This window comes from Numida meleagris, chromosome 1 (assembly GCF_002078875.1).
Source record: "Numida meleagris isolate 19003 breed g44 Domestic line chromosome 1, NumMel1.0, whole genome shotgun sequence".
NCBI lineage: Eukaryota > Metazoa > Chordata > Aves > Galliformes > Numididae > Numida > Numida meleagris.
Window position 1 is genome coordinate 52290369 of NC_034409.1, and position 14287 is coordinate 52304655.

Consider the following 14287-nt stretch of genomic DNA (forward strand, 5'->3'; position numbering starts at 1 on the left):
CTAGTGGTGTTCTCCAGGAGTTACTGCTGAGTCCACTCTTGTTCAACATCTTCGTTAGTGACCTGGATGAAGGGATACAGCCCACTCTCAGCAAGTTTGCTGACAATACAAAGCTGGAAGGAGTGGCTAACACACCAGAAGGCTGTGCTGCCATTCAGTGAGATCTGGATAGCCTGAGGAGTTGGGAGAAGAGAAAACTGTTAAGATTCAATAAGAACAAGTGCAGAGTCCTACACCTGGGGAGGAATAACCACATGCATGAGTACAGGTCAAGGGCTGACCTGCTGGAAAGGAGCTCTGTAGAGAGGGCCTGGGTATCCTGATTGGCAGCAGGTGGGCCATGAGCCAGTAGTGTGCATTCATGGTCCAGAAGGCCAGTGGCATCCTGGGGTGCATTACAAATAGCATGGCCAGCAGGTAGAGGGAAGTGATCGTCCCCCTCTCCTCTGCTCAGGCCACATCTAGAGTGCAGTGTCCAGTTCTAGGCTGCCCAGTTCAAGAAGGACAGGGAACTTCTAGAGATAGCCCAGTGGAGGGACACCAAGGTGCTGAGGGGCCTGGAGCATCTCCCTCATGAGGAAAGGCTGAGAGCCCTAGGACTGTTCAGCCTGGGCATAGCAATCGGAAAGACCAACATGATGGTAAAGATGTTACAAAAGAGGACAAAGGACCAGCACGATAGCAAGGTGCTACAAGGGAAGGGAAATAGATTGCTCACCTGTATCAGAAGATTCTGAGTTTGCAAGGAAAAGCTTCCACCAAGGAGAGATCTCCAGAAAGAAATCCTTCCTCAGGGGCACTCAGCCCTTAAATGAGGCCTAAGAGGGGTGGAGCCAGGCTCCACCAGGCTTCCAGTCGCACAGGTGAATTGCCTTCACCCGTGCTCCCAGGGCTGACTGAGTTTTCCTCCAGGTGCTCAATCAGTGGTTCAGGGCATGACTCAACAGTTCCCATACACTGGGGAAGAAAAGATTGAGGGGCAATCTCCTCACTGTTTATAAATATCTAATGGGTGGGAGTAAAATGGAAGAGGGGGGGTGGGCGTGGGCGTGGGCGTGGGCGTGGGCGTGGGCGTGGGCGGTGGCGGTGGCGGTGGCGGTTTGGCTCTTTGGCTCTTTCCAGTGGTGTGCAGTGGCAGAACAAGGGGCAATGGGCACAGAGTGCAACACGGAACATTCCATACAAACATGAGGAAAAAACTGCTTTACTGGGAGAGTGGCAGAGCACAGAAACAAGCTTCACAGAGAGGTTGTGGAATCTCGTTCTCTGGAGATATTCAAAATCAGCCTGGACGCTTCCCTGTGCAACCTACTGTAGGGAAGGTTCTTTAGCAGAGCGTTGGACTAGATAATACCCTTATTATCTAGTCCCTTCCAACCCTTACGATTCTGTGATATGTAATCTAGCACTGAAATTTAATATGCATGGATTCTTCAGGTTCAACTATTGAACCTGGAAAGCAGGTGTGTCCTGCAGCATGTTCCAGTTCTTTGGAAAATGAATATTTTCTTAAACAAATCTGTACACAGTTAGTATATTTCTAGATCAATATGTTTAATAAGGTGTCAAGTAAGAAATTATTTACAGATCTCAATTAAGGAAACTAAATGCTTATCTTTCAATATAAATTATTTCGACTATTTCAACAAATATGCATTAACACAGAGCCGCAGATAAATGGGGAAGGTTAAATGGGGAAGTATAGTTTAATGCCATGGAAACTAAGAGGTGAATCTGAAGCACAATATTTGAAAACCATTTTAACTTCTTATTTTTTTCCTGATTATATTTATGCATGATGGTATCCTTTTAACACCATGACTGCATGGTATTTTTAAAATACAGTATTTTAGGTATCGTACGATTTACATAAAGCATACATAATTTGTAATTCTAACAAGCAGCAGTAAATTTGTTCAAGGAGAATATTTTAATTGCATGACCATTAAATAAAAGACGAGAAGGTTTGGAGCTTTTTTAAATAACAAACTTCTGCTTAAGAAAAGCTAAATAGGTAACATTTGAACTCTTTCTCCAAATCCTCTCTCTTAAACAAAATTAATTAATTAATTAAAAGAGCTTTAATTATTTCATCCCCCCTAAGAATAAAAATTTAAAAATTTAATAGAAACTGATAAAATAAACATATGCATAACTTTATTTACTGAAAAGTCTGATATAGTAATTTATTATTAGTTCTGTTTTGCGTTGAGGGGTTAGCAAGCAGAAGAGAGACCAAGAAGAGATTACTACTTGGATAGACATCACACCACTTATCCCAGAATGTGGAAACAGATAGACTGTACAATTATGAGAAGTCTATAAGTAACACTGCAAGTATACTAGATTTGATCTACAGATTTTGAAGTACGGGCCAGTGGAAAGAAGAAAGCGAAACCAGGCTGTAATTTCTTTGCTGAAATAAAGCTTTCTTGATGCTTCTAGAACAAACTCTGAATGTCTGGTCAGTCTCCCATGTGATAGAAATCAATACTGCTTTCATAAGCAACGGCACAGAAACTTTCATACTAAGAAGTGAAAATAAGGCAGTGGCAGTCGAGGACAAAAAAAAAAAAAAAAGCTTATGAAGACATTCTGGGCAAGTAATTGACTCTGGAAGCAAGGATGGAGATTAGAGCAGATCTTCGGCTCAGGACCCTCAGCTTAACTTCTATTGCAAGATAACAGTGATTTGCTTTGGGAACAAATCCAGTGATTTTACTTCTCTATTCCTCACTTTCTCTGGTCTTCATAAAGATGTCTTTATTACAGAGGAGTGCTAAACAGCTCAAAAAGCTAAGTACAGATTTTACATTGAAAGGTAATAAATTACTAAGTGTTACTCTTTTCATCTCACTTCAAAGCCTTGTTAAAAGAAACTGTCTGCAGAGAAGGATTCCTGAAGGACAATGTAGCTACCTACTGGAACTGCTACCCTACAGCACTCATGTCGCCCTAACTGTTTGTGTATCGCCTATTGCTGGACTAGTGCTGTAGACACTGAAGTCGTCCTTGTGAGTGATGTGCAATTTCCAAGGGAAGAAATGCTTCTCAGTTGTCATTTTCTTGCTCTGAGACACCATGAGCTCAACATCCTGATCAGAGAGCAGCCGGACCAGATCGCCATCGAAGTCCCGGTAATTCAAAACAATGTCATGTTGGTCAAACTCCTGCCTGATAGAAAAGAAATGAATTGATTGCCATAAGTCAAGAAATGCCTGGGAGGTGATGCATGATGAACAATATACTGGCAATCTAATTAATTTTTCTAAAAGTCACATTAAGCCTTGGGTGTTTTGGCATTCTTGATACAGCTAGTACTAAAAATCCTACAGACACATTCATGCTGGGTTGTATTTAAGCTAAGAAGCCTGACAGAACCATCTCCAGTAAGTCCATGTGCATAGCACAATTACTCCGTAAGTTGGAAAAAATTCCCATACGTATGAGTTGACTGTGGTTACTCACCACTTGTGCCTACTTATGGTTCCCTTTTATGAGAGAAGGGTAGGTAAAGGAATGGAAGAATATTTAATCAAAGTAGACTATTACTGATACTCAATATTCTAATGTTTTGATGTTCAGTGCTACTTTAATCTAGCTCAACACTAGTTTTACAGATCATAAGGTGGTGTCCTGCATCCTAAAGAAGTATATTAGACAACAGATCCTTGGTTGGGAGCATGGTTCTGATCTTACAATGTGCAGTAGAAAACTGTACCCAGAATATGTGTGGCATGTGTGTGTGGCATGCAATGCTTGCTGACAATCCCAAAGCAAACTGCTGTCTGCACAGATGGGCCCCAGCCAAATCACATTACACACTCTTGAGGACACTTGAAAAGAGTTTCACATCTAAAACACGGTGATGGCCAAGTAAAGTGTAGAAAATTTAGGATTGGAAGAAACTTGACTAATGTTTAAATGATATTAAATACGCAACTAACTGCTTCCACTTACTTTATCAGTTCCATGAGATCTTTGAATAATGGAATGCTGCTCAGATCCTCTTCTACTGATATATCCCTGTAACAAAAACAAATCTAATAATTGCATATCATGAAAGAGAATATTGGCATCTCTTGAGCAGAAACCGTGAAGACTATATTATTACCTGATAGTGCTTACTGTCTCATCATAGTAATAACAGCGTATTTTATTAACTGTATCTTCCTGCTGCGGTAAATCTTTTATGATCTTCACAAAAGCAGATGGGAAAATCCCAGTGGTATCATTAACTGTTCCCTGGAATTACAGGAAGGGTTAGCATGAAGAAAAACATGCTATTTTGGCTACATATGATAAGTTCTGAAATTTAATTAATTTCCATGGAAACAACAGTAAGAATTGTTCTTCTATGAGCAAGAAAAGACAAGTTATGGAAGTGACCTGATGCTATCTCTGAACAAGGATTATACAATTGCATAGTAAAATACAAGGCAAACGAATGAAACTGAGTGCAAAAAATGAACATCAGATGGTTGCTAGGGAAAGCTGCGGTGTTCAAGCAAGCAGAGATACCGTATCAACAAACATGCAGTATGTTCTCCTCATCCTTTTTTCAGAACACTGCTGCATTGCCCAAGTTCTCTGTAATTAAGCTGACGTGTGTTGTGGTATGAAGCATGAAGTATATAGCAACTCACCCCGAGGCAAGAAACCAATTAATCGCTGACATGGAGTTTCCATCTCCTTTCTGTGGCCTTTTTGTGTTCTAATCACTTCCAAAGAATTAAAGGACATTCCAGCAGTAGAAAATGCAAATGAAAACTGAAGTCTAGAGGGCAGGAAATTTGTAAGCTAAAAACCATCACAGGAGAAAACAACTTCAAATTTGGAGTCAAGGATTTATTCCTGGCTATGACACACTATTATGATACAGTTTCACCTTGAAAGAAGGGGAAAGATCCCAAGGACTAGGAAAGCCCCTTTCTACTCACGTCAAGGTATGTCAATAATTCAGTACCACTGTCACAGCCTTACCTCCAACCAGTCCTTGTTTACTCTGCTGAGGAGGTAGATCAAGTCTCCTTTCTTGAAACTGAGTTCCAGTTTACTGGTTCCAGAAAAATCAAATAGTGCCTATGGAAAGTGATAACACTGAAATTATTAATTCACGGAGTTATACATGTGATTTTTTTTTCTTTTTTATCTTCTCGCAAAGTGCACAGGCAGAAGGTAAGCAGCAGAATAGTATGCACTCTGTCACCACAGATCTATTTCTGAAGTAAGGTCATATAAATGACAGCAGTCTGCAGTTCTCACAATTCCTTCTCCTACTCTGCAAACACAAAAATGCTTTGTGGGAGTAGTGAGAGCATCAGGATAAGTGTGTCTCTGAAAGGGCTACACACTAGGATTCTTGAAGTGTCAGGACATGGAGCACCAGAGAAATGAAGACATTGAAAACACATAAAAGCAAGTAAGTCAGAAGAGCTGAAAATGATTGACAGCTTGAAATCTTGACAACATGAAATCTTGAGAATCAAACCAAAAATGTATTATTTCTGTAGTTTTACAGCTTTCTGATTTGCTGCAAAATGTCACAAAGAGCCTTAGGAAGTTGTGGAATTGTTGTGTCCTAATTTAAGGGTAACTAACTGTTCTTTTTACATCTAGCTTTCAGGCCTGTCTGCTGAACTGAGAGGTTCAGGAAAGTCCATAAAACTAATGTGGTTAAAGTGGAACTTAGATGCCCCCTTCAGGAAATTAAAAAAAAAAAAAAAAAAGAGGCAAGCATATGCCACCATCTTAACAAGCTCTTGAATAATTAAAATTGCTGAGTTATCAAAAACACACATCTACCCATTGTCCTTTGAGAGCACAGCAGTCATTTAAATGCTCTTAGAAGAGCAAAAATGAAAAGATGTTCCTTATTATTCAGTGTTGGGATGGGCCTTTTGGTCTTGTTAATGCCAAATTTCAGAGCCTCTATGAGGCTGTCTTTACGGTTCTCCTAATAAAAAGAGACAATAACTATCATGCTAGCAGCTCATATGTCTATTTAATAGCCCTTTCAAAAGCCTTTCTTTGATCTATTGAAAAGTTTTGGTAGGTAGATTAAATATTAATAAAAGAATATATAAAACCCAAGAGATATGGCAGATCCGAGAGCTGCTATCATCAGTGTAAAAACAAAGCAACCTCAAAGCAACTGCATGTTTTTTATTAACATTACATGAAAAAGTCACATGTTCCAGAAAGCAAGTCCGCAAGTACCACTTACAAGGCAGTTCTGTGTGTCTAATACCAAGGCAATTTACAGCAAAAGAGAATAATATAGGCACTTTCAGTAGAACTCTAATGTTACATAAATTACCAGGATGCCTCACTTGCAAAGCTTTCAAACATATGCTGAATTCAATGAGACCGAAGCTTCAGTTTGCTTTAAATGTAATTTATGGGTGTAACTATGTAAATGTGGACCATTTGGCAGTACATGTCTCTCAGTTTTGAATCTCCTGTTATTCTGACTTCACAACAGACCTCCTCATTATTTATGTAACGAGGAACAGAGCACTTCTTTCCATTCTGTATTTCATTCCTCATTGTTGAAAGCAATTGCTTTCCTGTGCCGTTTTCACTTTCCCTTCCTTCCCCAAGCTCTAATTGGAAGAGGCATCTTGATCAAAGAGATACCAGAGCACAACAGAGTTAATCTCTGTCCTCAATGACAGATTGTGCAGATTACTCACCTCAGCCCGAGGAGTTGCTACACGGTCCAAAACAGGCAGTTGGGATGAAATGCTTTTACTGAAAAGAGAAAACAAGGAGGTAAATTTGTCTTTTTAGTCATCAGAAACACTACGTGATCAGTACACTGTCCACATTTTCATTATTTACAATGCAGACAAGCCACAGATCACTGGAGAAAGTGCATGACTGTGTGTGCAGCACTGAAGTAAATAAATATGGATGCAACGCTGCCCTAGTTCTCTCAGTTTCAGTGCAGAGCAGCAGCAATCTGATGATGTCTGCTGCTGAGAACAGATGGAATTTTCAATACAGTCAGTGTGCTGGACCTGTCTTTTACAGCACTGCTTAGCCCCTCTACTCTACCTTCTGGGTATTTCTGTTTCTAGCATTTATGGCACTCAGTTCAAACTGCTATCATACATATACATGCTCACAGGTTTTGCACCTTTTGGGGTAAGTGAAAAGTAATCAAGTCCGTCTTTGCTGTGTTGAAAAGAGAATTTCTGTGGAGGGTAATGAGGTACAACATCCATTTAGCAAAGGGTGCCGATGCTGGCATGTAAGACAGGCCTGTGTTCAGATAAAGGACAGGAACAGACTGAATACTCAGTTCCATTTATTGTCTGAGCCAGATCTCATTTGATTTAGTATCAAAACTCACATTGACCTTAGTGGTGCAAGCCTGCATCCTTAAGTTTGGCCTGAACATTATAATAGATATTACCATTAAAGAATTATCAATGGGTAGAGTTAGGGAGCATTTTTTTTTTTTGAGAAAGCAAACAATAACATCAATTTTTAATTTCCCTTTTAATGAAATACCACCTGTGCTTTAAAAACTTTAGATTTTTGAAAGCAAGAAATATCATGTTTTCACTCCCCCACAAAAATCCTCATATTAGGACTTCATGGACTGCCCTCGTTCTGGGAAACACAGTGGTGATCATCAGCTCTCTTTCCTCACAGAACTGGACAGCATCTCCTACATCAAACTGAAAAGACATGTCAATCGCTTACACTCGGCGCGTCCGTGGGCGAAGCCGTCTCAGCCTTCTGGGCACCTGTTCACTATCAAAATTTGAGTGGTAGAAGAACAGACGCACCTCCTCATCCATCAACACCCAGACAGGTAGGCAGAGAAGGTTCTGTGCCAAGAGCAAGTAGGGAGTAGAGTAATAACAGCGGGAAAGATTAATTCTCTATTTATTTACATGTACCAAATATGCTTCTCTGATCTACAAGATCATGTAGGATATTTATTGCTGCCAGAAAAATCTCCCTCCTCTCCCTCTTCCCTCAGCAGGACTAGGCTGAACAGCTGACAGTTTCTCCTGTTTACTCTTGGAGTTGGCCAATGTATTGCTTCACTCTTTGTGTGCCTGATTTACTGTGTAAACCTCGCATTTCCTTTCAGAGCATGAATGGCTGTGGAAAGAGGGCAATCTTAAATACTGGGAGACTTGACCTGTGCTTCAGACCATTAATGACTTAAAGTCAGGGTTCCTATTAACCTGCAGCCAATAATTTCTCACCTTGATGTTTCTGGCTGTGTCTTCACTGTGGGGCAGGTATATTCTGAAGCCCACTCTGCTTTACTAGTCCCTTAGGTGCACTTAACCCCATATTCATGCAACGTCCTAAGATTCACCATTTCCTCATACTTCCTGTAGTTTCTTTGTTTTGTAAATATATCTATCTAGATAAGAAGGCAGGTTTTCACTTCCTTTGCAAAGTGCGTAATCCAGTGGATCCCTACAGTCTGAACAATCTGGCGACTAGGATTGCAGATTGTCCCATGGTATGGACACGGTGCCTTCTGAAAAAAGGTGCAGAGAGAAGCAGTTACCTAGGACTATAACAGTAATGTCTCTCTCTGTTGATTTCAAGGCGTAAAGTATCTGCAGTGCTCAGTGCAATCTCTATCCTATAACAAAGTTTTACCTTCATGTAGATATTTAGGATGGGAATCCTGTTCTCAGCAATTTCCCTTTTAGCTCCAACATAAACTTTCCCTAGGAAACATAAAACCCATGAGTTATTGAAGAAAAAAAAAAGAATGAAGGCTGTCAGAGGAATAATACAATCAAGAGAAAACAGAAACACCAAGAAAATAGACATTTTCTAAAGGATTTTAGGTTTCTATATAAATTTTACTGCATGTGGAGGGACTATCAAAGGACCTTGACTTCTCCAGTTTCCACAGCTGGGAACTAATTCCTTGTCCCAGATAGCAATCCTGTGTACTTCCATACAATGCACTCCTCTCAAGGACAGACTGGGAAGGACAAAGCTACTAATCATGCAGATTTGGTACTCACAGCTTACCTGGCAATACAGGGAGTGTGCAGGTAAAAGGGCTATTTTTGCTCTCCCCCCCATATCTCTCCTCTAGTTTGGTGTGGAGGGCATAGAACTCACGATAGCGTCGGAAAATCAGGTATCTGCCACCACTTTTAATCTTTACTTCAATGACAAACATCTGAAACAGAGAACAGGGACTTGGGTTGATGTTCAGAATTAAAAATGCTTTAAAAATTAAAGTGAGGCATACAGTAGGCAGTGTTACAGTGCTGGGAATATTGTCTTAGAGGCAGAGTGGAAAGCGAGGCTCCAGTTAAGCATCTGCACACTGAAGTACTAGAAACTAACAGCTTAATACTACATAGTGTGGTATGAGCATGGGCCCAACTTTCCCATATATCATGTTCCTGTAGCTGCTTTCTATCACATGAAAACCAGAAATGACTAGATGATACTTAGTGTTTACATACCTTCCCTCAGAGAGGAGCAAAGCATATTAAGGAGGGAACTATAAATACTGTCATTTGAAATAGAATGAAGATACCAAGGAATCAAAGCCAATATTTTCAATAGTAGGATGTACATCTAAATCTATAGACAGGAATCTAAATGAACTGGTTTTCAGAGTAGAAGGCATTCATACTTCTCTTTGACTTTGAAGTACAAGTTTTCAGAAATTATAGTCTATGTAATCTGACCAAAAGTAAGGACAGAATGAAAAAAAAAAAACCTTAGTCTATTCACTTTTAATTACTTCCCTTAAACTCCTATGGTGTTATCTATTGCCAAGCTTGCTTTGCTGTAAAAGAGTCCCTGATTTCCATGCACTGACCTCCAAGTCACATTGCAGTTGGATCATTCAGGAAACCTAAAGATGGAGCAGCAAAATATCACTACGTTCCAAAGTAAAAGCTGCATACTTCGGTAGGAAGCTTTTATGAGCAATGTCTCCAGGAAAGAAGGCATAATCTGCTGAAGTCATACTGAGCAGGTCTTATCCAAAACCCACTTCAGAAAATCTCAGGTCTTTTCCCTGTTATTCCCTTCCTGTGCACACTTTCATGACTCATTGTCAGATCTAAATATGATATTGAAGATACACTATCTTCTATGTAGATGGCAGAATCCTAACTTGCTGGTACCATGGAAAAATGGAGTCAAGACCCTCCCCTTCTGCCCTCTCTGAATTCCTTTCCCCACTATATTCACTAAGGTTGCAACATTCTAACAGGAAATAAATCAGAGGTTAGGTAAGAATTTAGAAACTAAGAAGTATTAGAGGACACCTTTGTCAGGTTTCACCCAGCAAAAAAATTAGACTAAATGTGTGATAGACTAACCTCCCTTTCAGAAAAGACAAGCACTGAAAGATTTTCAGCATGGAGCTATTCATGCCAAAAAGCAGCTACACCAGGTTCCCCAAACCAGTCAGAGATGAGAGCACATAGAGATAAATCTCCTTTCTTACATAATAATTAGTAAAGCCTTTCTTCTCTTCGATATCTGCAATGTTAGCTGAAACAGGTACATCATCTGGAAGCTGGTCAAAATCACTGTGAAACAAGAAGGAAAGATTTAAGTTACTCAGGAAGGAAGGAGTGGAGGGGGGATCCCTGAAGGAACACCTAAAGAGCAGCCATGAGACCAGACTCCAGTGTTTCATGTCTGCATTATCCACACAAGAAAACACAATGGATTGTCCAGTGCTCTTTCCTATAGGACCTTGTCAATGGCACAGAATCTTCAACGAACAGAAGACATTCACCTTTGCTTCAATCTCATACCAATCCTTAGAGCGTTATTTATATTAACACTGAAGTAAAAAGGATTGAGCATGAGATAGAGAGAAAAAACAAACTGTAAAAAGGATCCACTAGGGAATGCCAAGCTGAAGTAATGTTACATTTTCTGGTCCTATGAAAAAACAACTTATTCTGGTATGACACATTCCAAGCAGGGGTTTCCGCAACCCATAGCTCTTCTGGAAGGCTGAAGTAATGATGCAAAGTCTCGCAATATCTTGCTGTACGAGGAGAATGGCATGAATCAACACCACCCACAACACCATAAATACCACCACGTACTGTGAAGAGAGATGTGGTTATGGAGATCAAGAGATAGAACTAGTCATATTACAAACACTTGTCACAAATCCCAGTGAAAGCAAAACTGTGGCTATAAAAAGGACAATGACTCATTGTTGTCCCAGGTTGTGAACATTTCCTAGGAAAGGAGAAAGAAAGTCCACTCCAACTTAATGCTCCACACCAAGAAACCTAATAGCCGTGCAGCTATGGTAACAAGAAGCCTGTTAGACTCCTCAGAGAAGCCTGCATCCAAATTAAACATGCAGATCGTAGTAGTTACATGGAGGCTTGTAGGAAGGAAGGACAGACATATTACCTCTTTTCTCGCAGCTGTCGGGGAAGAGACATGATTTTCAGCTTCCTAAATCCAGATGGTTAAGCTCTGTTCCTCTGGGTTTTAGGTAGATCTTGAATGAATAGGATGAGCCTGGTCTCGGCGTTTGTCCCTGTGTGAATCAAGACCCCTTTGCAAGGCCTCAGAGATTGTTTTTTCTAATGTTTCAGTGTCAGTTTCTTCTGTACTTCCCCACCCTCATGAAATTGAGGAAGTACTAAAGTAAAACAAGTTATAAAGAAAGATTGTTTTGTGAGGTCTGTTACGTACTGAAACTGCCACTGTTGAGAAACCAAAAGCCCAACAAAATGCAAAAATTGTGAGCCACCGTTCACCTCTTCAGAGGAACACTTGTCTCTGGAAACCAGTATGAGGGGACTCAACAAATGTTGTCCTGCCCCAGCTATAATGACCCCAAATACACCTCTACACTAACAAGGCTTGTAAGCTACGATTAATACCTCTGATCTCTTCTTGAGCTCCTGTGATTCCCAAGGATCCTCTTTTCCATGGACCGAGAGCCAGGAGGTGGAGCTAAAGAATAAATTTTCAAGGGGGAATAGAAAGAATGGTCAGGAAACTTAACATTCTCAAAGACACAGGTGCCAGGAAATCAGGTACAGGAGTTCAGAAAGTGAGCTCTGAAGGAATGATCAGTGCAAGTAAGACATGGGCCCTTCAAAGAGCAGAGATTTTTCAGCTTCATATGTTCCAAACAATCCACATTTGCCATCCACAAAGACAAGGTAACAGCTCTCCCAAGGAGAATCATAACTGCTCTGCCTCATACACAGAGAGCAGTGGTACAGTATTTGTGTAACGCAAGTTTAAAATCTTTCATGAAGAAAATAAAAGGAATAAAGTGACGGAGAAACCATCGTTTCCTAATGCCGAGGATGAGCTGCAGCATATCTCACCCACCCTAGTCAGAAAGTTGTCATGTGCAGTACCTTTGCCTACAGATTTCAGCCTCTAACTCTCTTCCATGTTTATGTTCAGTATATATCTTGTTTCTTCTCATCGTTCTGCTATCAAGTACCAAAAAAAATTCTCATCTCAATGGACCAAAACTCAACAAGCATCCTTCACAGTAAAAATCTATTGACAGCTGCAATCATCAGATTTAATAGTAAACTACATTTTACTGCATTTTAATGAAGTAAATTCTTCACCCATCTCTTTCCTGTGGATAACTGAAGGCATCATTATAGAATGTGAGAGAAATTATGGTCTCTTGATCAGAAGGCACCAGAAGTCACAACATTTTGTATGGAGCGATTTGCAGCTCTGTGTCACTGAAACAGAATTGAAGAGTCATTTTAATACGTTAATGCTGGATACAAGTATCTCCCCAGATCTCCACACTCTGCTGTGTATTTCATTTTCTTGATTAGGCCTGCTAAATGTGCAGTTCTCATGTAACCTGGGGGCAGACTAATTATTCTCTTTCCTTTGCCCTGAATGAGAATGACCATAATGAAGTTTTCTAACTGCAGTCTTCTTGCTTTCTCCTGACCTTCAGAAGGAAATAGAAAAAGATCACCTTGACCAGAACTTTTAATTTTTTTTTAATTACAAGATCAGTATATATAAACTCATGAAAATTCAGAGGGGCTCTCCTGATGTATAAAAAGATTGCAGAAGGCGCAAGAACTGGGCAAACTTTAACAGAAAAGAAAGGCTGGAGGGGTGCAAATATTTGATGCATACCAAAGTTTTGATATGAAAATCATAAAAAGGACATCCTAATCTTTTCAAATCTCTTGGGAGATAACCTAGATATGGTGCAGATACATCTTTTAAGAGACAGAGGATATGACATAAACATGCTAGTTCATTGTTGACCTGGCTTTACACAATGAGGCTTTCTGAGAATAGGTTGACAAACAACCTCACAGATAAATTGTCTCTGCAACTGCTTTGCTGTTGGCTGAGTAAAAGAAACAACTTGATAGCAGCTCTTCAATCCTATTTTGGTCTACTAGAGATTACAGGCAGTAGTAATACTAATCTAAGAGTACAATGCTAAATCTGCTATGAAAGTTTCTGATTCTGAAAATATTTTCTCTTTCTGAACTAAACCAAACCGAAGAAGTTGCTTTCTGAAAAAAAAAGACAGATTCTCATCTCAGAAGAGTGTATAGCTGATTTATCTACATGCAATTCTGATGACAGCACTACATACGATACTGGAGCAGCAGCAGCTACTTCATCACTTTGGTTGTGTACACCAGGAAGCTCTAGAAAAATAACTTCCATCTGATGCACTACTTCCTAGAAAAGTACTGCATAATTATTTTCAATCACCAGCCATAGAAAAAATTTACTAAATAACAGAATAAAGTGAACAAGAATAATACTACTAAAAGATGTCTGGTCCCATCATGTATTAATCTGTAAAGGAAATAGTATTGCAGCAATCACTGCAAGGAAACTGAACAGCAAAAAGAAATACAAACAGAAGAGTTGTCTTGCACAACATTTTCACTCAATCTATTGTTGTCAAAGGATATCTGGAATATTTGTTTCTGTAGCACAACAGCATTAGTAGCTGAGTAGTTGCTTGAGGCTGAGCTGCAACTGACAAACTGTTTTGGCAAAAAGTGATTTGGGGCTATATTCATATTACATACTTGTACAGATTTTGCTTTTATAGTTACCATCTGCTTTACAGAAGGCTTTGATGCACATTTACAATATTTTCAAATACAGTTATCCTCAAACATCTTATCATTATTATAATAGCACACTAATAATAGAATCAGAGAATCATTAAAAGACCTCTAAAATCATTGGAAAAGACCTCTAAGATCACCTAGTCCAACCGCCAGCGTATCCCCACCATGCCCACTGACCGTGTCCTCAGTGC

The 14287-nt window shown here is 39.8% G+C and overlaps 1 protein-coding gene across 1 annotated transcript; it reads right to left on the minus strand.

Moving 5' to 3' along the window:
* Window positions 2141-12868, minus strand: NCF4 (neutrophil cytosolic factor 4). Its single transcript, XM_021385971.1, has 10 exons — window positions 11401-12868; window positions 10466-10550; window positions 9022-9175; window positions 8638-8708; window positions 7714-7841; window positions 6696-6753; window positions 4984-5082; window positions 4115-4245; window positions 3961-4026; window positions 2141-3174 (listed from the first exon to the last, which is right to left on the minus strand). The coding sequence occupies exons 1-10, from the start codon at window positions 11430-11432 to the stop codon at window positions 2946-2948; spliced, it is 1053 nt and encodes a 350-aa protein (XP_021241646.1). The 5' UTR covers window positions 11433-12868; the 3' UTR covers window positions 2141-2945.

Excerpts from the sequence above, each read along its gene's own strand:
- NCF4 (XM_021385971.1), bottom strand. The coding sequence starts at position 11,432 with ATGTCTCTTCCCCGACAGCTGCGAGAAAAGAG. Across the intron at positions 9,176-10,465 it reads AAGGCTTTACTAATTATTAT|ATGTTTGTCATTGAAGTAAA; the intron begins GTAAGAAAGGAG and ends TCTCTGTTTCAG. Across the intron at positions 3,175-3,960 it reads GATCTCATGGAACTGATAAA|GCAGGAGTTTGACCAACATG; the intron begins GTAAGTGGAAGC and ends CTTTTCTATCAG.